This window comes from Rhododendron vialii, chromosome 12a (genome assembly GCF_030253575.1).
Source record: "Rhododendron vialii isolate Sample 1 chromosome 12a, ASM3025357v1".
NCBI classification, from domain to species: domain Eukaryota; kingdom Viridiplantae; phylum Streptophyta; class Magnoliopsida; order Ericales; family Ericaceae; genus Rhododendron; species Rhododendron vialii.
This window is the reverse complement of record NC_080568.1, coordinates 32224763-32247943: the sequence shown is the minus strand read 5'-3', so window position 1 is coordinate 32247943 and position 23181 is coordinate 32224763. Positions and strand designations below refer to the sequence as shown.

Genomic DNA, 23181 nt, shown 5'->3' with positions numbered 1-23181 from the left:
TGAAGTTGAGAGCATTTAATAAATGGTCAAGATGTCTTGGCATCTGGAGCTGTCTCCCCTGATGGAACACAGTATATAACTTTGGCCATGTGAACAAAAAGTGTCCAAAACACACAACCCAATCCCTTGACAAAGAAATCCTCTTCTTTCTTTCTTCTTCTTCTTTCTTCTCTCTCAAAACATCCCTTTGTTACTGCTACCACATTTCTTGCACACCAAAATTCCCATTGCATATCTAAGGTCTCCATAGCCAATGATGGCTCCATGCGGCCTGAAATTCGCAGTCACTCTGATTTTGATATTTTCTCTCTCATTTCTGCCATCCAAATCAGGTAAAAGGCCTCTTCCGCACTCATACAAGTGTTAGCTTATGTATTTTTCTCCACCTTTTAGGATGCGAAGATTAAAGGGTTGACATGGACTCTTTTGTGTGGATAGGGTGTAAATATAAGACCTGTACTTTTGTTGTAGATATTGAAGCTCTACTTTAGAGACTTGTTTGTTTGTAGTTGAATCTTGTAAGATATGTGGAAGGCACAGCTCTGAGTGGTTGACAAGGAAAACCATGTATATAACCTGTGATGTTCGATATGGTAATATATGTTTTGTTTCCGCTGAATATATATTTTGTTCCTTTGTCATTGCTTATAAGGTTTGTTACTTGATACGGCTTTGGTGGGATTTCCATCCGCGCTTTGTTTTGGCTTAACCCCTAGGATCGGGTTAGGGTTGTTACAAAGTTTTGTGCTCTCAAAATCAATCATTAGCTGCTAAACTAAAACACATGATTAACTCTTCTTTTCTTGTATGATTCTTGAACTAAAGCCAAGGCCCCGTGTATCAATCTAGTTTTTGGAGCTGCCACTTTGCGTATGCATACAGTTTTGCTACGTACCGTACCCAGAGCAAATAGCCATGATTTGATCAAGAATTGAAGCAAGCTCACTCTTTGCAACCCGTTTGGATTGTGAGAAATGGTAGGAAAAGAAAAGGAAGGAAAAACCAACCCTCCTGTTTGGATAACTAAGTAGGTGAGAAAGGATGAGAATTTAAGAAAAAAAATATTGATCTTCATAGGTCCATTTTTCTTTCTCACCAAATCTAACTTTCTCCCCTTTCTTTCTCTAATTTTCTCTCAATCCAAAGGGCCTGTTAGTATACCATCGATTGCACCAAGTTTAAAATTCTTTGCAATTCTCTAAACGTATTAACACATACTGATACACGTGTATATTTATCCATATACATGTATGTGTTGTGCTTATGGTTTTCAAAATTGGCAGCGGGGTTGCAATGGTCAAGTCTGAAGCAGAGGAAAATGCTGATAGGATCAAGACCACCTGGGTGTGTGAACAAGTGCATGAGTTGCAGGCCTTGCATGGCTACTCTGGTGATTATTCATCCTCATGACAACAACAAAAGAGGCGAATTCGCAAAGATATCGGATTCAGTATCTCGCAGAGAAGATGACGACCCTTACTATCTCCTCTCATGGAAATGCAAATGTGGAGACAAGCTTTACCAGCCTTGATTCTCATACATTTGTGGTACAATGTATTTTGTTTTATTATTTGTACGAACTATGATATGTTTGTATGTACAGTTGGTTTTAATGGTATAAATGATTCCCCGAATTTGGTGGCTCTGTTGTGAGTACGTTGGAGGCACAACAAGGTGTTGTGCTCTTCTGTTGAGATCCATTGCAGACCCATTAATACGATCAAAATTGTACTCACGAAACAATTCTAGCTAGTCACATTAATGAATGAGCCCGGGATGGATCTCATCGGAAGATCGATACAGTATACCACGCGGCAATGAGGTCTAAATTAATCTCTTAGCGGAGGAATAATATACTGTAATTGTTTTACGTTTATGTGTGTATTGTAAGGTGCTATATCGCTCTATTCATGAAATATATTGCATTAATTTCCAAAATTCAAGGACCCTTTTTTCTGTTTTCTTTGCCTTTTTTTTTTTAATTCTTTCTGTCTCGATGGAATATATGCTATCTTGTATACAACAAATGGATCGATCCAAAGACGAATATGTCAATTGTCATGTCTCTCTGGTAACACTATAACAATGTCTCAGCTTGTAAAATCAACTACAGTACTGATCCTTTTTGGAAGGGCTCTAAAAAAGCTGTAGACCCAAGGTCAAAACGTTACAGTATTTTGTGCCAGGTAGTAGAAGAGAAGCACAACAAATGTAGTGCTCCCTCAGTCAAAGTATAATAAGGCCATACTAGCTAGCTTGCTTTTAGGGTTTGTGTTACAAATCTCCATACCTCACCTTTGTTCTCCTTTGTCTCGAGGAGGATAGAAACACTTCTAGGAAGCCTAGATCGGAAGAGTTTGTGATGCGTTTGGTCATCCTCTCGCACCCATTCTAATTTTCTGCCGGGAAAAACTATGTTTTGTAATGTGATTTTTAACCACCGGTAAAGGTTCTTTTGTGTTATTTCTTTCTTCTGGTCCCTTTATAAATATCTACACCACGTGAGTAGCTACTACATACAAACGGAGGTAGTGGTTGGGAAGGGGGTTCATGACCCTCCAAACCTTTATTATTATTATTATTATTGATTTATTGATAATTGAGGAATATCTATGAGTTAGCTTATAGCCTTATACGCATTTTTAGTTTATTCCTAACGGGGGCTCAATTTAAAGGTTTTTCTACATATAGATTGACTCCAAGAAAATTTATTAACACCTAGAACGTTTCGAACATGAAGTCTAGAAGGGGGGAAAATTAGAGAACTTTCTAAGTTTCGGGTATTAACCAACCCACCAGGCACCAATCCCTTGAGGATGATCCTCTTACCTTCGCAGACTGGAACTCCTGTTAATGTACTATTGCAATTTTTATGCATTCTCAACTATATTGTTAATATGAATTTCTGATCTACCAAAACAAAAAACTACAGTATATTGTTAATAGTCCTTCCACAGAGATTAATTTCCCTGTCCAATGGTCACTCGAAGATGAAACTTTAGTTCCTTTAGCGTGCACAATGGTGCATAAGTACTTGCAAACTTAGTCACATGATTTTTGATAGGGCACTAACACTCAATTTCTACTTTGCGTTCGAACTTTCGACCCTCATCTCACGAATTAGAGTAGGTTTGTGATGCTTTTGAACGACGTTTTCATAACCGCGCTCATGTTTACTCATGCTGAGACGCTCTATTAGAGCATATATGGAACTGCCATCTCTTTCGGCAAACTGTTTTCAACAACTCTTACATCACTGGAGAGGAAAAGAGAGGAGGTAAGAAGGGAAAAAAAGGAATAATTGTTTGAGATGATGATTTACTGTGGCGGATGTTAGCAATTGGGTCCACACCCATGTGGAAGGAAGGAAGCAAATCCCATCAGCTGACTACCTGTCCTGGACCTGCCGAAAGTTTGTCTCCCAATTTGAATATCCCCCCGTCTTATTCACGCGAAGCCGGAATTGTTGACAGAAACGGGTATGTATGGTGATCAATCAACTCACTAAAAATATTACTGCTAGATTCCCTCAGGCGTGGGTGTTTTGGGTATGAGATCGCGAGTTCGATCACTGGCCCCTTTAAATTTTTAAGGCAACAATTTTGGAACCCGTCAAAAAAAGGTTTTGAAATTATGCTTTCGAGGCTTGAACTCACTACCTGAGGTACTAAAGGGGTCGTACAACCACTCTGCCACCAAACAATAAGGATATCTTGTACGTATCTCAAATCCCGCTTAGAGCCTCGAAAAATCTCAACTTCAGGCCTGACTATGTGAGCTATCTATGTGAACTGTGTATTTTTGCTTTGTTCTCTTTGCAACTTAAAAAGAATTTTTCAAAAAATTCTCCCTACTTTTAACATTTCTCTCTTTAACTCTCTCCACTTATTACCCCTACTATTTTTCAAAAAAAAATTCAAATTCCAATCCAAACAAAGCAAATTAGTGTGTGTAGAGGCTATGTAAACTGTGTGGTGGGCTATGTAAAGTGTATGTTGAGAATATGTGAACTGTTTATTTTAGTGTGTGGTGAAGCTATGTGAACTATACTGTGTAAACTACATATGTGAACTGCATTATTTGAACTGCTCTATGTGAACTGTGTTATGTGAATCGAGGAGTATTTCTGTCCAAAATAATGAGTCAGGACTATATTGGGCAGCACCGTAGCAATAATATGGAAAATAACTATTTTAAAGACAAAGCTTAAAAAAATAAAAATGGTTGGCCTCTAAAAACCCCTTTATAGAAAGCCCAATTAGATCCGAGTACAACGTTGCCCATTTAAAATCCAGAAAGCCCAACTAGATCTAGCCCGGCCCACTTAACCAGCCGAATAAAATACAACCAGAACTGAGAACTGGAAATCTTGCTACAGTTCGCACCTTCTTCCCCAATGGCTCTCACTCTCTCTCCTCGGACTCCTCCCACAACCATGTACGTACAGTCAACACACCAGCACCACGCGGCGTTTCCAAATAGGAACACCACCAATTCTAACAATCGTAACTTTCTTCCCCCAATTCATCTCCACCGTTCAACTCCGCCGTCCGCCTCCAACCCCTGCCGCTGCCGGGCTGTTAGTCCCGGCCGCCAGCCGCCGCCAGAATCTGAACCACCCAACGGAAAGGATCCTTCCCCCTCCGAAGGTACTCTGTTTCTCATAGTGTTACTCTGTAGCAATTTATTTAATATCTTTTCTGGGAGGTATTTGAATTCTTGAATGGTAGGTACTACTTACCAATAAAACAGGAATTTGTATTTCTCGTTTTACTTTTTTTCGGGTTCAACTAAGACTGCAAGCGAGCCGAGCCAAGGTTTCAAGCCTTCAAGCTCGGTTTGTTCAAAATAATCGAGCTTTGAATTGTTCGAGCTCCGCTCGTTCAAAACTAGCTGAGCTCGAGTCCAGCTGAAATAATCGAGCTTCGAAGTGTTTGAGCTTGGTTCTTTCAAAACTAGCAGAGCTCGAGTTGAGCCGATATAATTGAGCTTGAAGTGTTCAAGGTCGGCTGGTTCAAACTAACCGAGCTTTTACAAAGGAGTCAAGTTGGCTCTGTCGTTCGATTGCTAAACGAGCTTAAACCTCAAGCTCAAGATCGACTCGTTTACTAACGAGCCGAGTCTTGAACTGCTCGCAAACAGCTCGGTTTGTTTGCAACCCTATTTGATGGTGGAGGTATAGGGGTGCTATTTGAGTGGTGGACTTTTTCCAAGAGCTGCCACTTTATGCCTTTTTGCCTAAAGGTTAGGTTTATCTTTAGCCCTTCCCGTCCATACCCTATCGATTGGGATTACTTGGATACTGTAATTATTGTTGTTGTTGCACCTTTTGTGGAGGAATAACTTCTGTTGTTGTGAGAATTATCAATGGATGTAAGGTTGTAGTATTTAAACTTTTGATTGGCTTTGCAATTTTGCTGTGGGGACTTGCTAGATAATGCACAAATGTCATGTAAAATGCGGTAAGAAGGCTCATAGGGTTGTTTAGTTGACCATTGAAGTCATCCAACATATTTGTGGATGAGAGTTGTCAGGCCTCAGGGGGTCAGTTTAGTCATTCTTTAGTAAGACTTATTGGGCGCTAGAGTTAGTTTTGTTTCATAATTTATTGGAGGGAGTGTGAACTAATCAATTGTAGAAGAATTCTGAAACTGCATGCTTCCTGGAAGAAGTCTTCGGCTCCCTAAAATATAACACTAGAGATTTTGGGATTTTTCAAATAGTGAAGAACATGTTAAATTGCTTCTTCATTTTTTCGAGTCTTGGGCCAGTGTTGCTTTAACACTGTACGAGAAGCGATATATTGGTGATATCAAAATTTTTTTCTGCTTGATTCTGTACGATGAGATGTTTGAGAAATTCTATGGGATTCCATCATGTAGTACACAATAAAATTTGTCGTTTCCTACCAGACTGATTGCAGCTATTATATTCTTCAATTCACGACTCCATTTCTTAAGTATGCATGGTCTTCATGTGTTTTGTATCAGTTCTATTTAAGTGCTTTGAAGTTTAGCTTTCACTAGCCTCTGTTGTTTCTGTAACAGGCCTCACGGCAACTTTTGCTAGGTTGCAAGACACCGTACAGATCTTCTTTGCAGTTCTTTTTTGGATGTCTCTGTTCTTCTGGTCTTCAGTATGGGATGGAAGGAATAACAATGGGCCGGGCAAGGGATCTCGATTTCGAAGATGAGTTAGTAAGAACTTATAGTTTCCTACTTTTTTATAAAGAGTTAGGGGGACAGTGTGATAGTATATGTACATGAGCAAAAGTTTATATAGTTCGGTAAATTTGGGATATGCACTTGCCTTTATTAACTCTTACTTGTTCAAATATTCTGGACCCATTTGATAATGTAGATTGCCTATAAGTAGCATAAATCAAGTAAATCATTCAGATTAGACCTGGATGGTAGGCTGACTTTCTCATCGATTTGAATTTAGTCACAAGTAACTTTTTGAAAGCTCAATTTTACCTATTGACGTTGCAAGTATCAATAGGCGGGCAGCATTGGTTACTAAATGAAACTATGGCAGACATGTCAAGACGGCAAAGTACGGATTTCCTATGGGTTATAATATAGTAGCTACGAAGTTAAGGATTATTCCCTCTTTGAAGTTGGAAATGGGGTATATCTTGGGAGGAGTTGGGAGTGGTGAAGTTGAAATGGCATTGGTAAACGACTAACATTAGCAAGTGTTTTACATTCGTTCACATTCAGTCCAGGTGATGTATTTTGAGTGTGGAGAAGCAATTCATGCTGTGTAAACTAGACAAGTATATCGAAGTCTTTTGCTCTGTCTTTCCATCGTGCCTTACAATCATCAAGTCTAGAAGGCCATAATATTGTAATCCTTTCTTTAAAGGGATGTGTGTTGTTGAGTATATGAAGCCTCATAGGTGTCTTTCATTGATGCTAGTTTTGCTATGGCTTGTAACCTGAACCACCGTAGTCACAGTGGATGTAGCTCAACAACCCTAGTTGGGTGAAGTTAGGCCAAACTCGACCAAAAATTAGAATCCGCTATTCTCCCATCTGTTCATTATATCTAACAATATCTCATTCCATGTATCCACAGGACCCAGTATGCACCAATGGGTACAATCATTTTTAATCCTATCTTTAACTCCATTAGCAAATGGATTAGACCAGGGTGCCCATCTCCTCTCATCAATGATAATTTTGTCACATCCAAAACCCCCAACCTTATTATTTTTCCAAATTCCTTAGTCTTCATCTTCGCGGCCTCCACTTCTGCTACCGCGATTCTTCTCATCTCCGCTTCCATCCCTTCGAGCCGCTTCTCTCCCTCCTTAAAAGGCTGAGTCCTAGAACAAGCGCCAAACTTGTCCCACTTGCCTTCAAAATGGTGGGGCGAAAAAGTAGTCACAATTACATCAATGCCCTTGCCATTTCCTCCTCCCGGCCTGTCAATCATTTAATCAATGGTAGTCTTAAGTATTTTTTGAAAAACGCCATAAATTCCAACCTCAGTGTAATTTAGGCCTGTGCACTTATGGCAACCTTGTACTGAATCACCAAAGAAATAAAGGCTCGGTTGGGGTAACCAATGCCCAAATGATATCTCTATCATATCCATCTGATCCAAATCAGGCGCCCATTGCTCATCCAAAGAATCCAAATAGAGTCTACAGTAATCCTTAAACCGTCTTCTTTCGATTCCATGTACAAGAAACGGTGACCAGTAAATTGACACGTTGAGATTGTGAGAAGGGAAATGCCAGCGACGGAACTTGTCACGAATCTTTTGTCACCGGTGTTGTAACTATATACAAGGTGAGGAGTAGAGACAGTGGCTAGCATACAAAAAAGTGATTCCACCTGGTTTCTAGCGAAGGAGTCGCCCACGAAAACCAAGTGTTTGTTCCTGAGGATTTGGAGGAAAACTTTGGGTTCAAACCTTGGAATGTTGCGTTGATTTGGCTTCCACTTCCAATGGAGGTAAGTTAGGTAACCTAGGTCAGGCCTCCCATTAGTTGTGCAATCCTGGTAATCTGTTACTATACCACAGCTTGTGCCATTGTAGATGGGGCCCAACTTATCTGGGATCCATTTGCCGTTGTTGTAGTCGCATGCAATCTTGACCTTAGCCCTCTCTTCTTCTACCAAAAAAGGAGGACAGTATGAAAGATTTTGTTAGTTTTGTCACTTATCCTACGTGATAAATCTGCACCAGTCACCGTATTTGATTTTGTCGGCAAAAAGAAAAGTTTATTAATGAACTCGAAGAAGGATACATCGAGGACGGGATGGTGACAAATAGCATGACTCTGGTAAAGGAATATCCTAACTAATAGTCGCCGTATTACAGTTACTGTGTTACAGGTGACTAATCAACCAGGTTGAACTATGTACTCCATTTTTTTTGAACGGCAAACTATGAACTCCATAATATGGTGTATTTGCACTTATCATTTTTGAAGTATGAGGTCTACAAAACATATATATTATGTGTATTCGCAAGGGAAGTGCTACAGTGCACCCTGTTGGCATGTGTAGATATTCATCCCCTTGAGTTCACTTCATAATCACAACTATTGTATAGAAGCACTTCATATATGTGTATAAAAGTTCATAATATCTGTGCGGTATGTATAGCACTTGCATAAAATATCAAGACCAATATTCCTTACAGATAAATGCTATAAGTTCAAGGTTGATGTTAATTATGACTTTTTGCGCAAAATATGATGAACTTTAATACGATATATTCAAGATTGAATGTTAGGAATTTCTATAAAAATGAAGGGGTGCATATCATACACAGTACACGGGTAAACGTACTAAACATAATGTATGTGTTGTAAATACCTTTTGAAGAGGAGGAGGTGGTGGTGGTGGTACTGACTACTGGCTTATTTCGAAGAAGCTGTTCAGTTGAAGAGAAAGAAAAGGGTGAGGCGGAGAAATGGAATTGAATAAGAGCTATGGAAAGGAGACAACAAAAAGTAAAGGATATGAGCTTCTTTGAGAGGCATATAGGTTTCTCTTCTGATGGGTTGGTTAAACCCATCTTAGACCTTGTATTTCCTCAGCTTTTGGTTCTTTTGTTTCTGTTAAGATTCATGAATTGGAGAAACTTGAGAATAGGAACTGCTTTGGTTCGAAACACTGACACACACACACATCCGAGAGAGAGAGAGAGAGAGAGAGAGAGAGAGTGTCACTAATCTAGCTGGTTTAGTAGTTCACAATATAGGGTTTGTTTTATAATTCAGTCTCGACTAATTTCCGATTGGATCAAACCCACCATCAGCCCATTTGAAGTCAGAACAAAACAAAACTCTGTACAGAAACCTAAGAGAGAACAAGTCTCTAAGTTCTGGGCTTTGACCACCTTGTAACACTCTTTTTTTTGTCTTTACTTAATGTGAATTTACTTTATTGCCCAATACCCCTTCATTTGTGGAAAAGGGAACTTATGAAAGGTAACAAAATAAATTCACATGAATAAGGACAAAAAAAAAAGAGTGCGGATGCTAAAAAAGGGTGTGTGAAAATCACTACCCCGTATTTTATGTGATGATATCAAGACTTGCATGAGACTTAGGACTTAGGGGTTGCAAGGTCTCAAATTCGAAATCTCTTAGGTGTTATGAACTTCTTTGGGACTAGTACTTCATACAAAGTTTTACTCTGGCTTTAATTGGGACCCCCGCATGTGAGCGGTAGAATTGGTCCTCTGGGATTAATTGAGGTGCGCATAAACTAGCCCAGATAGTTGGGTTATAAAAAAACTGTCTGGGTACGATGATATCTGGGTATGAGGATGTTTGGGTGGGTCCTCATCACTTTGAGTGTAAATATGCATGCCTCAAATTGAAAAAAGATTATACAAAGTATCCGTATCCCCCACCAAACACGTTTCCATTATTTAGAAAAAATACTAATCTCACAAATCTTCTGGTCTATTGAATATGAAGGCGTGAAGGAGAAGTTTTTGTTTTCTCATATATTCCATGTTCTTGCAAAAACGTGATGCATGCATTGCTCTGATCGAGAAACGGTGACCAATAAACCGACTCGTTGAGATTGTGAGAAGGTAAGTGCCACCAACGGAACTTGCCCTGAACCGGTCCGATAAGCATGCGATTTTCTCTCCCACGGGTATATCGAGGTGTAACAGTTTCATACGACCCAAAAACCATTACTGGGACCTATTTGCACTGTAGCCGCAATCAATTTGGGGCTGTAGTCGCAATGAATTTGGGCCTTCTCTCTCTCTCTCTCTCTCTCTCTCTCTCTCTCTCTCTCTTCGCAATCAATTTGGGCTCTCTCTCTCTCTCTCCTCTTCTTCAAAAATGAGGGCAACATGAAAGATTTTGTTAATTATGCATCATTTTCCTGCAAAGTCATTGTAACTTACAGTCATTAACAAGAAAACTTTCATTAATGACTCGAAGAAAGGTATATCGAGGACGAGATAATGACAAATAAAATCACTGCTGAATTTTCGTTTGACCAAAAAAAATAATAATAATAAAATAAAATCACTGCTGAAGATACATATCCCAATTCACCAACGACCTTATTACAGGTCATGACTGACCAGCTTCAACCATGTGTATGGTTGATGTGCATGTAGTATCATTTTTTTATGTATGAGGTCTAGAAACGTAATTTGTTATCTAGATGTTGTGTGAATATTCGCAAGGGAAGTGCTACATTGGACACCCCTATTTGGATGTGCCATGCACGTACACCTCCTTAATTCTACCTCAAAGTCATGACATTTGCATACAAGTTTGTAATAAGAGCAAGTAATTTTCAGCATAACATTTGCACACTCGGAACATATAAATGATATGAATTCTTGTGCGAATGTTATGAATTTTCATACGACTAGGAGGGCATATTTTACACATCCAAATAGGGACTGTTCAGACCCGTCTACTTTTCTTGTTTCTTTTTGAAGCCCTCAGTTTAGATTTCTAATGATCGTTTAAGATTCACGAGTTTAACAAACTGGAGAATAGGCACTGCCTTGGTTCGAAACAGAGAGAAGACAGCCTTTCGGAGTGACTTGGCAATGCCCACTTATCTAGCTGGTTTAGCGTTTCATAATACGGATTCTTCTTTAAGCTCAGTTTTTTTTTTTGGGTCAGCTAATTAATGGGTACCTTTATTAAATTACGTGGCACCAATTACATCGTTCATTACAGACTGTACATGAGCCTATTTAAAGTCGGAGTAAATCGAACGAAGCACCATACAGAAGGATTCCGTAAGAATTAATAGGGTCTATGAGGTTTCGAACCTGAGATCAATGTTGTCAATCTCATACCGATACCGGCCATAAATGGTACACATACCTTGGTGTTTTGTACCAGCCAAATATCAGCCTATGTCGGTTGATAACGGGTGTATAGATCTGTACCAGCTTGTACCAAGATCTAGGTCGGTACACAAAAACTAGCAGGTTTTTTTTTTGATAAAATACATGAATTTTTTTGGTATTTTAACTAAATTCGGAGTCCATTTTACATTATTCATGTTAAAACTTATCGTTAGAACTAGCATTGAGGTGTATCAAAATAGTAGAATTTTATTATATTTCTCTATTTTAAGTTTTGCAATTATACAAAGTAAATGGGACAGAGGAAGTATAAAAAAAAGTTCACAAACTGCCAGGGCACCCGGTTACACAAAAAAAGAGAAGCATATCACATCTCTGTTCTGACCTGGGACGAATCCATGAATGTAGACAAGTGGGAGCACCTAGTTAAATATAATGGCGAAAGTTTATTTTTTTTAGTAAACCATAGTAAGATCGTACAAAATTAAAGTATGCATTATTAACAACAAAAGTTTTATAATGCGTACTTTTAGTTAAATTAGATAAACAAAAAATTTCGAGTTACTTAGTTGTAAATGAGTATCGACAAGTTTTAGAACGATCGAGCTAGTTCTGTTAATAACTTTATTTTAAGATATTTCTTCTAAATGGTTAAAAATAAAGAAAATAAAGATAAAATAGCTTCAAATAAACAAACAGTTTGTAAAGTAACAAGTATAAATGCACCATATGATGAAATTCAAGCATAAAACTAATTATATGTGTGTATTTTTGAGACATATACAAGTGTGTATGTTTATATATTAGCAACCTTTCATAATTATGCTAATATAGTACTACAAAATATAACAAAATTATTTTAGTCTCGAGTGGGGGCATGACACTTGACCATCTCAAAGTTCGGCTTGATTCAACTCCTTTAGAAACCTAGCTGAGCTCGAATTCGAATTTTAAGCTCGTATGGTAAATTGAGTCGAGCTCTAACACTAAAAAAAACTCTACTCCTTTATAACGAACCAAACTTGCCTCATTTATAACGGAAACTAGCTCAAGTCTTTCAAAGCTGAGCTCTGCTTGCTTGCATCCCCACTCTTATATATCACCAGTTGATATTTTCAGCTCCGACAAGGGAGATCTCTCTCCCCTCTCTCTCTCTCTCTCTCTCTCTAAAGACAACTCACTCTCACTCCAATCATTTTTTTTCACACAACCATGCTACTGAGGAGCTCGTCAAGTCCGATTCTAAACTCATGGGCAAGGCTTCCCAAACGGGCCAAACCGGTAGTAGAATCCTCGCCGGAGCCCGACCTCTCTCTCCCACCGAAAAGAAGCAAGTCCTTGTCCCTAACGCGGTCGTGTTCCTCTGCTCTGATAACATCACCTGACCCGCCGAGGAACCTGACCAGGTCCTTCTCGGAGCTCAAGGCCACGAGCGGAAGACCCCCTGTCCCGACCCTTAGTAGAACAACGTCGTTGTCGTCTGTGATGGCCGCGGAAGGGAAAGAGAAGGAGGTGGGACCCGGTTCAAGTTCAGTTGATTTGCTTTTGTTAGCTGTAGAAGGTGGGGGTGGTGGTGGGACTTGCGGTGGCGGTGGTGGAGGGAGAGGATCGGACGGTGGAGATGGGGGTAATGATTTTGGGAGGGGATGTGATGGTACGGATGCTTATTAAGGCGAATCCTGGGAATGGTCTTTTACTTGGGAACTACGCCAAATTCTTGAAAGAGGTAAAAAAACAAAACATGGCTTCTTCTTTTTTGTAATCTCAGTAAGGCTGTGTTCCACAACTCAAATAAGAACTTATTTTTTGTTGAATAAGAAGGCTTGTTTTCCAAAAAATAAGGAGGAGGTGCTTATTTTTCAGAATTTATATAGGAACCAATGGGCGCCAGAGAGGGAAATCGTATCAGCGGCAGTGCCGGGCCATCTCCGGCCACCGGACGGCTGATCCGAGCCGTCCAAAAATTCTATAAAAAAAAATCTGGGGGGCTTTCACGGGAATCAACTGCATCCGAGGTGTGTAAGGTGCTTGATCTGAGCACCCATTTTCCATGTATATATGATCATCACATATACACCCATTATCATAGCAACAGTCTTATTTTTTGTATAAGGCAACTTCAAGCTCAAAAATCATGTGTTTACGCAAATAATTTTTTTATCACTATGGATCTTGTTTGATAGATCTCATTGAGATCTTTAATACGGTGCAAAAAAAATTAATTTTTTTTTTCATTTACATGATTTTTGAGTTTGAAAATGTGAAATGAACTTTTTATTTGGGTTTTGTGGAATGACCCTTCTTATTTTTGAATGAGAAGTTGCAAAATAAGTACTTATTTTTTAAGAAGGTTTCCGGAACGGGACCTAAGTATTTTTAATGGTTAATTAGATGACTCTTCGTGGAAAGATTAGTTTATCCCCACAAAAAGACATTTTAAAATTTGAACCATTAATTGCTAAAATGAACGGACGGGATGAGATTGAATATAATTAAATTGCAGAAGGGCCGGATTCAAAGAAAAAAGAAGAAGTTCTTGATTCTGTTTGGTTGCCTAGAAAGTGTGTTTACAAAGAAAAGAATTTGGGTTCTTTCTTACCAAGCAAGAATGACAATCAAATAAAAGTAGACCGACCAAGCCTTTTTGAGAATAACTTCTATGCAATGGTTATGGTATCATTGGTTTATTCTGTTTTTCTTCTTTGTATTCGTCAATGAAGAGATGTTGCCATGTTGGTCCGATCATGAATGAAATTGGTTCGTCACGTAAATAAATTACCAAGCTTCTCCGTGTTATGATGCTTGTTAAATTAAACAAGTAACTACTTGGCCTTGTCTAAAGAATTCAAGCTGCTCAAGATCGTTGCTAAATGGCTCGATTAAAGCTCGTTCGATATTGCCCTAGTAGACAGGCTAACTTAAAGATATTTGTGAAGGTCGTTAAATTCTCAAATGAAACTAAGACAATCTATTGCTCGGCTCATCCTAGTTGTTTAACAAGCTTAGTATAGGTCGTTTTTCCAGGTTTAATTGTCATGTTCCTCATGGTCATATGATCGTGCATGTAAACGCGATTCTTGGCAAATTGTGAGCGTGATTCGAATATTAGACCGGTAGTCATAATAATCTGTTGGGCTCAACCTCTGATTCTTGGCGGGGGAGATATCGTATCAGAACTATGCACATGTTTTAATTTGTCTTCGTGTACATTTTTGGGACCTTGAGGAAGTGATTACCATGTATATGTACCCTGTTTCAGCACTTTGTTATTGTTGTATCTATTTTCTGATCTTCTTCCCAAGCAAAGGGCCTTTGCAGGGTGGTCATAGATCAGGAAGATTACGTACAATGTATACGAATTAGAGAAAAAATACTTCATTTGTTCCTGCATCCTACCCGTTTTAGCGCAACATGGTATAATTTGCTAGTGAGTCAGTGACCATGTAGTTAAAAGACCGAAAAAGATTCTGAATTTGTTACTCTCCTCTTCTTCATTAGATAACATATTTTGGTCATTGGCATTCAGGTTCGAGGAGATCTTGCAAAGGCTGAAGAGTACTGTGGGAGGGCAATTTTAGCAAACCCAAATGACGGGAATCTTCTATCGCTCTATGCTGATCTGATATGGGAAGCCAAAAGGGATGCTGATAGAGCAGAAACTTACTTTGACCAAGCTGTGAAAACCGACCCCGATGACTGGTAAGGCTACACATTTGTGGTGTCCACGTCTTGTGTTACTAGACCTTTTTCGGTTCAAAATTTGCTTGAACACTAGCTGTGAAATCACATCTTTGGAACTAAAACCGTCTTCTGTTCCATCTATATGGTGACTTGGATATGTAAGTGGCTGGAAGCAAAACTGTCTAACCTGAGTTTCAATGAGGTTGTGGCTTGTAAATAGATTCTCTCAACTCTATTATTTAGTTTTCCGATCAGTTTTCCTTCTCTTAGTAAATCCCTTGCAAATTCATGATCTGATTTTAGTCTTGGCTAAAAATTCAGTCATTTTTCTTTGGAGCTTTTGTCTATATTTGTTTCTTACACTCAGTCACTATGTAAGTTACTTCTGAAATTATGCAAGTTACTTCATGAGAAATCTATGTGTTGACGTATTGGTGCAGTTATGTGATGGCTTCATATGCTCGATTCCTTTGGGATGCCAAAGAGGAAGAGGAAGACGATGAAGAAGGGGGGCATGGTGGAACTGAAAGCGGCCGTACAATGTCACCAGAATTTTTCAAAGGGGCGTCTCATCACCAGCCTTTAACTGCAGCTTCTTAAATCAAACACTCATCTTTCTGTGGCCTTCACTATGGTTGTCATGAACTAGGTTAGTGAACTAATTGTTAACATATTAATATATAGTAGCTATGCGGTTCTCTTTTCCTTTTTCTTTTCTTCTTTTATTTTCCATTTTTTCCCTCCTATTATGTTGAGTAGAGCGTAGTGTAACCTTTAAGTGTAAGATAGTGTAAATTTCTCACACTAATGAATAAATGTTTTGGAAATCCTTCAGCATTGGTGACGTGAAGGAACATGTAGAGTATTCCCCTCTCTCTCTCTCTCTCTCTCCGAAGACATGTTTGTTACTGCCATTCTGAAAGACACTCGATCCATGAAAAGAAATGTTAGGATACATGACATCACTTTGACGTGTATCACTTTCACATGTATTGTGATTATTTCAAACCAAGAATATGTATTTTCATTTTTTTTTCATTTGAAGCGAGGTTGATAATAAGGGAAATGGCTGCACCGCCAGTGAATTTTACTCGATTTCTGTTGTGACTTTCGCGGTTTAGGATACGATGAACCCAGCTTCTCCAATTTGAACATATTGGAAGACCGTGAATTTTCATTTTCTTGGTTTTCCAAATTTAGAAATCAGTTCTTTTGACTCCTTGGGTCACAACTCACCACTCGTTTTAGACTCTCCGAACAGATTGAGGGCCACATATCCAACGGCTTGTGCTTGATTTTTTGCTAAGTATCTCACAGGAAAGAATATTGTTGCACACTGTCATTATAATGCTTTGCTTCTGTGGTTAAGGTTTTTTCCCACACTATCAAACTGACCCATGACAATTTATCGCCACATGGAAAAAAAAAAAATTCCCAGATGTTGAGATGAACGGCACAGATTGTGCTAAAGTTTAAACAAATCTGATTTGTTTGTGTATCAATCGAGGTCCGTAAGTCCTGATTCTGACCCTGATATTTTTCTTGTGGCTCGAAATGGTTGATGCGGCCCTTAACCTTTGTGTGAGACACCTTCCCGTACTCTCTTGTGTCCCTATTACATCCCAGGACTTTTCTCTCTGTTTGTCCATATAATAAGTTGGCTGTCGTTATGATGGGGTATGGAGGCATCAAAGAACTGGGTTGTCCATGTCCTTTCTGTACGTAATAGGTTGGAAAGGATCATCAGGACTACAAGGAAACTCAACCGTTAAACTCAAGCTAACACTACTAACTTTTTCCGATAAAAAAAAAAACCCTTCAAAATATGTTGTCAAAGCTTATAAGCATAAAGGGTCTGTTCTGTTGATTGATTGATTGACAAAATTAAACATGAGATTAGGGCATGAGTTGCATTTTAGGGTACCCAAATAACCGGCGTTATGAAAAGAACCAGAAAGCAAGCCCTATGTGTAACTAGGCACCACGTGTTGTTTACTTTTGCGTGGGGTTCCGGGTTGTTGTTTTGGGGATGTATTATTGAACAGGTCATACCTACCTTTTTCCCTTGGTTGATATGCAGTTTCGGGTGGGGTTCCAGATTGTTGTTTTGGAGATGTATCATAGCAAAGGTAGTACCTGTCTTTTTCCCTTGGTTGATGCTCCACTGCATATTGCACGGTTAGTTCCAAGAAAGAGCAGCTGGGTTGTACATTAGAGTTGGTCAGGCCATATCTTCTTGGACGAAAATTTCGGTCTTGTATGCGCATCTTCTTTAAACAGGTCGTGGCAAACTAAGTGTCTTGATGATGCATGGGCATCCCCTCCCTTGGCGTGTCAAAGCCAAGGTTCGGGATTGTCTTGTTTCAACTTGGGTATGCCCACGCCATAGCCCATAAGCGCTAGTATACGGTCTCCTGGCAAAGCGATACCATTGGCTGCACCCACTACCCAGGAGACTCGTGTAATCACGAACATTCCTGAGTCCCTCCTATTCCACTAGTTCCCTTCAAAAGAACATGTGCATACCCTGTGCATCTCATTTTCTGCCCCTTTAATTTGCACAAATAATATACACAAGTTGAATGCGGACCAGTAAAATCAAGGGGCACAGAAAAAGAGGAAGTTGTTACATACAACGTTTATGTTTTTATAGCGTTACCTTGTTAGAAATACACCGTCCTTCTATACCACATATCCAAGTACTAGTATTTTGTACGAGTATTTTGTCACTGTGCTTGTGTGATTTTAGATGAGAACTCTAGATAGAATCACACGCTTAGACACACTCACTCACATCTGGTACCGTACTCAAATGTCCATATCAGACCCTGGAAGCATTCAAATGCATAGGAGGATGGTAACAACAGCATCCCTACCCAATGACACTGAAGATGGGCACCCACATCTATCTCGTGATCAATGCCATTCTTGCAAACTATCCACAGCAATCTCTCGGACGAGTTGCCGGGTGATTTGACAATACCAGCAGCCGAGAATCATATCTTAGCCAATCTTTGTAGTTTGTCTATAATTGTCTGCAACACTGGGAAGCAATATCCCTGTGGCTGTGGGTGTTCCCTGTGGTAAGTTTTGATTGCTGCTCTCAGGATCCCAATGGGTATCCATTAAATGTCCTCACAATCCTCCTCGCCCCAATATCACAGTCCTGGTGGTGGAATCAATAACAGTTACTGATTCAGTTCTTAGCTGGTTGTGGAACATATGAAACAATTGTAAGAGGAACCAAACATACGAGACTTGCAACAGCTGAAAAGTTAGAGATGGTATTTGACATCTGACGTAGATCTAAAATGATAATATTCGCACGCCTTTCAATGCATTGCCACAGTATGTTTTACCTCTCAGGTGATGAATATTTTCCTAGTAGGATTCAGATAGTGCTAAAAATACTATTAACAACTCATCATTCAGAAAAGAAAAAACAAAAACGATAGGGCAGAAACCAAGATCAATTATTCATTGTCAAATAAATCATCTAATCGACATTCTGAAATTTTCTATAGTGGCAACTATCACGGAGCTTGAGACTCGAGCTCAAAACATAGAAGTACACGTAGGCATAAAAAGTTGACATATCTCATGGCTCGAAGGTATGTGGAGACAACAGACGACGTCCAAAAGAACATCTTCAACAATGGCTTCAATCATCGTGGCCCAGATAGTTCAACATCTGGGAGTAGCGCAACACTATCCATAACCGATAACCCCGAGGAAGTGCCCTCTTCGCTACTAGATTTGAAGAAACTTGAATAAAGGCGAGAACTCATTTGAACTAAGGCAGGGGGCTCAGGCACTGCGCAAAGACCTTCGAGCATTTGGACCACTTTACTCATCGGTGGTCTCATATGCATGTCATCCTGTATACACCACAAAGCAACCTTCATTGCAGCAATAATCCTTTCATCATTCTTGTCAATATCAAGATTCGGATCAATGATGTCTTCCAGTTTTCCTTCTTCCATCATTTTTAAGGCATAAGACGGAAAATGGGCTTTCTCTGAAATCTCACCTGGGTTGTAGTTCTTTCTTCCCCCAATGATCTCCAAAAGAACCATACCAAAACTGTAGACATCACTCTTTTCTGATATGGCATGGTTTGTTATCCACTCTGGTGCTAAGTACCCTCTTGTGCCCCTAACTACCGTGTATACATGGCTTTGTTCCCTTCCCATTAGCTTCGCCAAACCAAAATCTGAAACTTTTGCGAGGAAATTATCATCAAGGAGAACATTTTCAGGTTTGATATCACAGTGGACAATCTTGACATCGCATTCTTCATGGAGATAGGCCAATCCTTTTGCAGTCCCCAAAGCAATATTGAATCTCTTCTCCCAATCCAATATATTACCGTCTCGTATCTTCGTGAAGATCCATTTATCTAAAGACCCTTTACCCATGTATTCGTAAACAAGAAGCCGGTGGCTCCCCTCAGCGCAAAAGCCTTTGAGCTTGACCAGATGGACGTGATGGATATTTCCTATGATGCTTACTTCAGCTCTAAACTCTTTCTTCCCTTGCCCAATGCCCTCCAGTTTTTTCACTGCCACTTTGGTCCCATCTCTAAGCAATCCTTGGTACACTGAACCAAATCCTCCTTGGCCAAGCTTCTCAGAGAAGTCTTTTGTTGCACTACAAAGATCATTGTAACTGAAGCGTACAGGCATTCCGGAGACATTGTCTAAGAAATTATCCTCTTCGGAGGTCTCTTGAGAGGGTTCAGGTAGTTTATCCTTTCTGAGGACTAATCGGAATCCTATGTAGAGTAGAACTACAATAGCTATTACCGTCAAAACCGATATAATCACAATAGATGCAACATGCTTCTTCCCTTTCGTCCCATTTCCAATCTGAACCTTGATATATGCAGTGAAACCAGAAGAACCAGAGTCAGCGCGTTGTAAACTTCCTATCTGATCGAACAGAAAGCAATTGCCCGATGTGTTCTCAAAGAATAGCACCCGGCATGAGCAGTTTCTAATGCAGGCTTCTTTACAACCATTCAAATGAGTTTTCAAAACGGGTACAACAAATCCAAGTGCAAAATAATGAAGTTTTTCGCCAATATATAACATCTCAACCACACTTTGTGAGCTATTACATGAGATGTCAAGCTGGGGCATGCAATTAGGATGAGATCTGAGAGCTGAAGGGCACTGGCATCGGATGTCAAAACTACACACAACAAATGGATTACAAGGCTCAGGAGTGCCACAGGAATTTTTTGGAATTTTCAATGGCGGAGGTCCAGGCATTGCTCCCCTCTCAAGATTTATGAAAGAGACTGACCCCTCTGTGCCCAGAACAGCAGCCCAAGTTGCATTCACATCATTGAATGGTGAGAATCTAAACTGCCAAACAAGGGTTTTGTTTCGATCATAGAAATTCCATGAGTTGGCAACTATGGAAGCAGAAAATATTGTTCCATTGGCTTCTTTGATGGCTGTCCCATTATCATTCGCCATAGACCAGTAAACTTGTGGAGTTCGATATCCTGCATACAGGATCACGTCATTTGACTTGATCTCAAGATAATGATTCAAATTATGTTGGGAAGGGAAACTCTTCAGCCTCATCCCTTCAACAAATTCCTGACCAGATAAAAGGGTATCGGTGGGATGACTAAAGCTCTGCCAAAGGATTTTCTTATTATCCCCAACCAAAACCAAATTCCCCGTGTCCAGCAATTCCATGGACGTAACTCCTTTCCCTTTCGTATCCGTAGACCAAACTACACTTGTCGCATTTTCCAAGTAAACATTCCCATTCTTATCAAACACGAATTTATCAGTGTTTCTAACCAGCAACCCTCTATTGGCAGTCCAAACTATTTTGGAACTTCCCATGTGGATGACAACCAAAACAAAGGAAGCTACATCCAAACCATTGTAGAATCTTAAAGCGAATATAGAGTTGTTGGACAGGAGAAACAGACCGTTGTGATCGACCCAATTCATTTGAGACCCTTCAAACCCTGGATAAATCTTGCCAATGTACGGAGATGTGGCAGAAGAAAGATCAAGCCCAAGGAGGGCACAGAAACACAAGGACTTAATAATGCAATTGAAGAAACCATTAGTTTCCATGGTTGCATCCCCAGACTGGAATGGCCTAAATGATACCCCACATTGCCTCTAACCAAGAAATTGAACCCAAAATTCAGTTCAGAAAACAAAACGAAAAGGGGGCCTAAAAAAGAAAGGGAAAGAACTTAAATATATCCAAATACAAAGTCGCATGACTAGACCTAACAAAAAGTAGTCAGAATTGAAGAAGAAAAACAGCACATTAATGCAAAGAAATTCAAGAAAGGACTATCACCTGTACTACAAACAAAAAGGGGGAAGTACCCACACACAAAGTTCTCCTCATTTGGGCAATTAGTTGTGGAAGGGAAGCAATGATTATTTCAAGAGAAATTACATTGATGAAGACCTAGCTGAGAGTTGTAAAATTTGAAGAAAAACAGCACAGCAATTGAAGATAATTCAAGAAAAGACTATCACTTGTAGCTAACAAAATGCCAGGAGAGAAATCCTACCGGTGAATTTGATGGGTTTATGAATGAATAGTTTTGCTGCCGGAAATTGACGAAAAGACAGGTGGGTTTGCAGTTTGAAGAGATGAAGGGCAATTGAGGACACTTAAAAAAAAAGACTAAACAGATTTGACAGACCTCCTTTGGTTGAAATTGATCCAGAAAGAAGTGGGTGTGCACAATCCAGAGATGGGTTCTCGGCTGTTTCCTCAGATATAGAAAGAAAGAAAGAGAGTGAATCGGATGGATTTCTTCTCTTTTGCTATACGCCACCACTTTCTCTCCTCGGAGAAAGAGAGAGAGAGAGAGTGGAGAGAGGTGGACTTCAGGTAGACTGATGTTGGAGGATTGATAAAACAGGAGGGTAGAAACAACGAGAGAGAGAGAGAGAGAGAGAGAGAGAGAGAGAGAACCCCAGAATAGCACTGAAAGTAACAAACTATAAACAATTGAATCCAAAAAGAGAGAAACTTCTTTCCGGCTTTGCCGTAAAGAGATCCTTTGCAGCCGGGCAAAAAAACCCAAAAACGCCGCCGTTTTGAGCATGAAACAGTCACTTTTCCACACAACTTATATATTAAAAAATATGATTAAAAAATTATGTTTTCCAATTTTCAATCCGTTTAAACCAGTGAGAAAATCTTATTTATATGATCATTTTATCCTAAGGGTCATAGTTAATTTTTTGCTTTATGGCTCTCAAACTATTCATTTAGTTCTAAAGCTTTCTTAGGGCTCTCATATGAAAGCCTTAAAGTTAAAAATTAATTATGATCATTTAGCATAAAATGATAAAAAAAAATAAAATTTTCGTATTGGTTCAAACAGGTTTATAATTGGAGTACTTAATTTTTTTAATTATATTTTTAAATATATAAATGTCTAAAAAATTAAATTTTTTGATTTTCAATATATTTGAACCGATACAAAGATCTTATTTTTCTAATCATTTTATCTTAAAGGATTATAATTAATTTTTAACTTTATAACTCTTGTATAAGAGCTCTTCTCTTTGCTATTTGAAAAGAATTTTTCAAAAAATTCCTCCTAGATTCCCTCTACTTCTAACATTTCTCTCTCTATCTCTCTCCACTTATTACCCCTACTATTTTTCAAAAAACTTTTCAAAACACAAACCAAACACAGCTAAATGAATAGCAGATACTTTAGAGCTCTCATATGAGTGCTTTAAAGACCAAAAATTAACTATGATCCTTTAAAATAAAATAATCATATAAATAAGATTTTCGCACTAATACAAATGAATTAAAAATTAAAAGACTAATTTTTTAATCATATTTTTTAATATATAAGTTGAGGGAAAAAGTGTCTGTTCCATGCTCATAAAGCTTCATTTTGGAGTTTCTTTGCCCTGCTGCAAAGGTCCTCTTTACGGCAGAGCCGGATAGAATTTATCTCTTGAAAAAAAATTACTCCATGTGTTACATGTGTTTGGGGAAGGTTTTTTTTTTAGAACACGAAACATGACATATATTCCAGGAGTTTTCACTTAACAAAAAAAAAAGGAGTTTTATACTTCTCCAACCTTTTTTCTGATGGGCAACTTCCCCTCACAAACTTTTTTTTTTCCCCGGAAACTTCCCCTCACAAACTTGAAACTCAAA

At 39.1% G+C, this 23181-nt stretch overlaps 4 protein-coding genes and 1 pseudogene across 6 annotated transcripts; 3 read left to right on the top strand and 2 right to left on the bottom strand.

The window, feature by feature from the left end:
- Positions 1-65: 65 nt before the first annotated feature.
- Positions 66-1634, top strand: LOC131312136 (EPIDERMAL PATTERNING FACTOR-like protein 8). Its single transcript, XM_058339893.1, has 2 exons — positions 66-332; positions 1284-1634. Exons 1-2 carry the CDS (start codon positions 254-256, stop codon positions 1529-1531), a joined length of 327 nt encoding a protein of 108 aa, XP_058195876.1. The 5' UTR covers positions 66-253; the 3' UTR covers positions 1532-1634.
- A 2715-nt stretch (positions 1635-4349) lies between these two features.
- On the top strand, positions 4350-6402 carry LOC131312135 (uncharacterized). 2 transcript variants are annotated; one of them, XM_058339891.1, is made up of 2 exons: positions 4350-4649; positions 6070-6402. In XM_058339891.1, the coding sequence occupies exons 1-2, from the start codon at positions 4397-4399 to the stop codon at positions 6264-6266; spliced, it is 450 nt and encodes a 149-aa protein (XP_058195874.1). In that variant the 5' UTR covers positions 4350-4396; the 3' UTR covers positions 6267-6402. The 2 variants fall into 2 exon arrangements, with proteins under 2 accessions (XP_058195874.1, XP_058195875.1); XM_058339892.1 differs by having other exon boundaries at positions 4351-4649; positions 6048-6402.
- A 613-nt stretch (positions 6403-7015) lies between these two features.
- LOC131309682 (xyloglucan O-acetyltransferase 1-like) lies at positions 7016-8132 on the bottom strand (annotated as a pseudogene).
- Positions 8133-12209: 4077 nt separating this feature from the next.
- On the top strand, positions 12210-16095 carry LOC131312133 (uncharacterized). 2 transcript variants are annotated; one of them, XM_058339889.1, is made up of 4 exons: positions 12363-13045; positions 14846-15018; positions 15441-15649; positions 15836-16095. In XM_058339889.1, exons 1-3 carry the CDS (start codon positions 12941-12943, stop codon positions 15598-15600), a joined length of 438 nt encoding a protein of 145 aa, XP_058195872.1. In that variant the 5' UTR covers positions 12363-12940; the 3' UTR covers positions 15601-15649; positions 15836-16095. The 2 variants fall into 2 exon arrangements, with proteins under 2 accessions (XP_058195873.1, XP_058195872.1); XM_058339890.1 differs by having other exon boundaries at positions 12210-13045; positions 15441-16095.
- A 2357-nt stretch (positions 16096-18452) lies between these two features.
- Positions 18453-21943, bottom strand: LOC131312132 (G-type lectin S-receptor-like serine/threonine-protein kinase SD2-5). The gene is made up of 2 exons (XM_058339888.1): positions 21695-21943; positions 18453-21150 (listed from the first exon to the last, which is right to left on the bottom strand). The coding sequence occupies exon 2, from the start codon at positions 21102-21104 to the stop codon at positions 18666-18668; it is 2439 nt and encodes an 812-aa protein (XP_058195871.1). The 5' UTR covers positions 21105-21150; positions 21695-21943; the 3' UTR covers positions 18453-18665.
- Between the last annotated feature and the right edge of the window lie 1238 nt (positions 21944-23181).

Coding starts and splice junctions, on each gene's coding strand:
- LOC131312133 (XM_058339890.1), top strand. CDS start 12,941: ATGGGGGTAATGATTTTGGGAGGGGATGTGATGGTACGGATGCTTATT. Junction 13,046..14,845: donor ACGCCAAATTCTTGAAAGAG/GTAAAAAAACAA, acceptor ATTGGCATTCAG/GTTCGAGGAGATCTTGCAAA. Junction 15,019..15,440: donor AAAACCGACCCCGATGACTG/GTAAGGCTACAC, acceptor GTATTGGTGCAG/TTATGTGATGGCTTCATATG.
- LOC131312136 (XM_058339893.1), top strand. CDS start 254: ATGATGGCTCCATGCGGCCTGAAATTCGCAGTCACTCTGATTTTGATA. Junction 333..1,283: donor ATTTCTGCCATCCAAATCAG/GTAAAAGGCCTC, acceptor CAAAATTGGCAG/CGGGGTTGCAATGGTCAAGT.
- LOC131312135 (XM_058339891.1), top strand. CDS start 4,397: ATGGCTCTCACTCTCTCTCCTCGGACTCCTCCCACAACCATGTACGTA. Junction 4,650..6,069: donor GGATCCTTCCCCCTCCGAAG/GTACTCTGTTTC, acceptor AACTTTTGCTAG/GTTGCAAGACACCGTACAGA.
- LOC131312132 (XM_058339888.1), bottom strand. CDS start 21,104: ATGGAAACTAATGGTTTCTTCAATTGCATTATTAAGTCCTTGTGTTTC.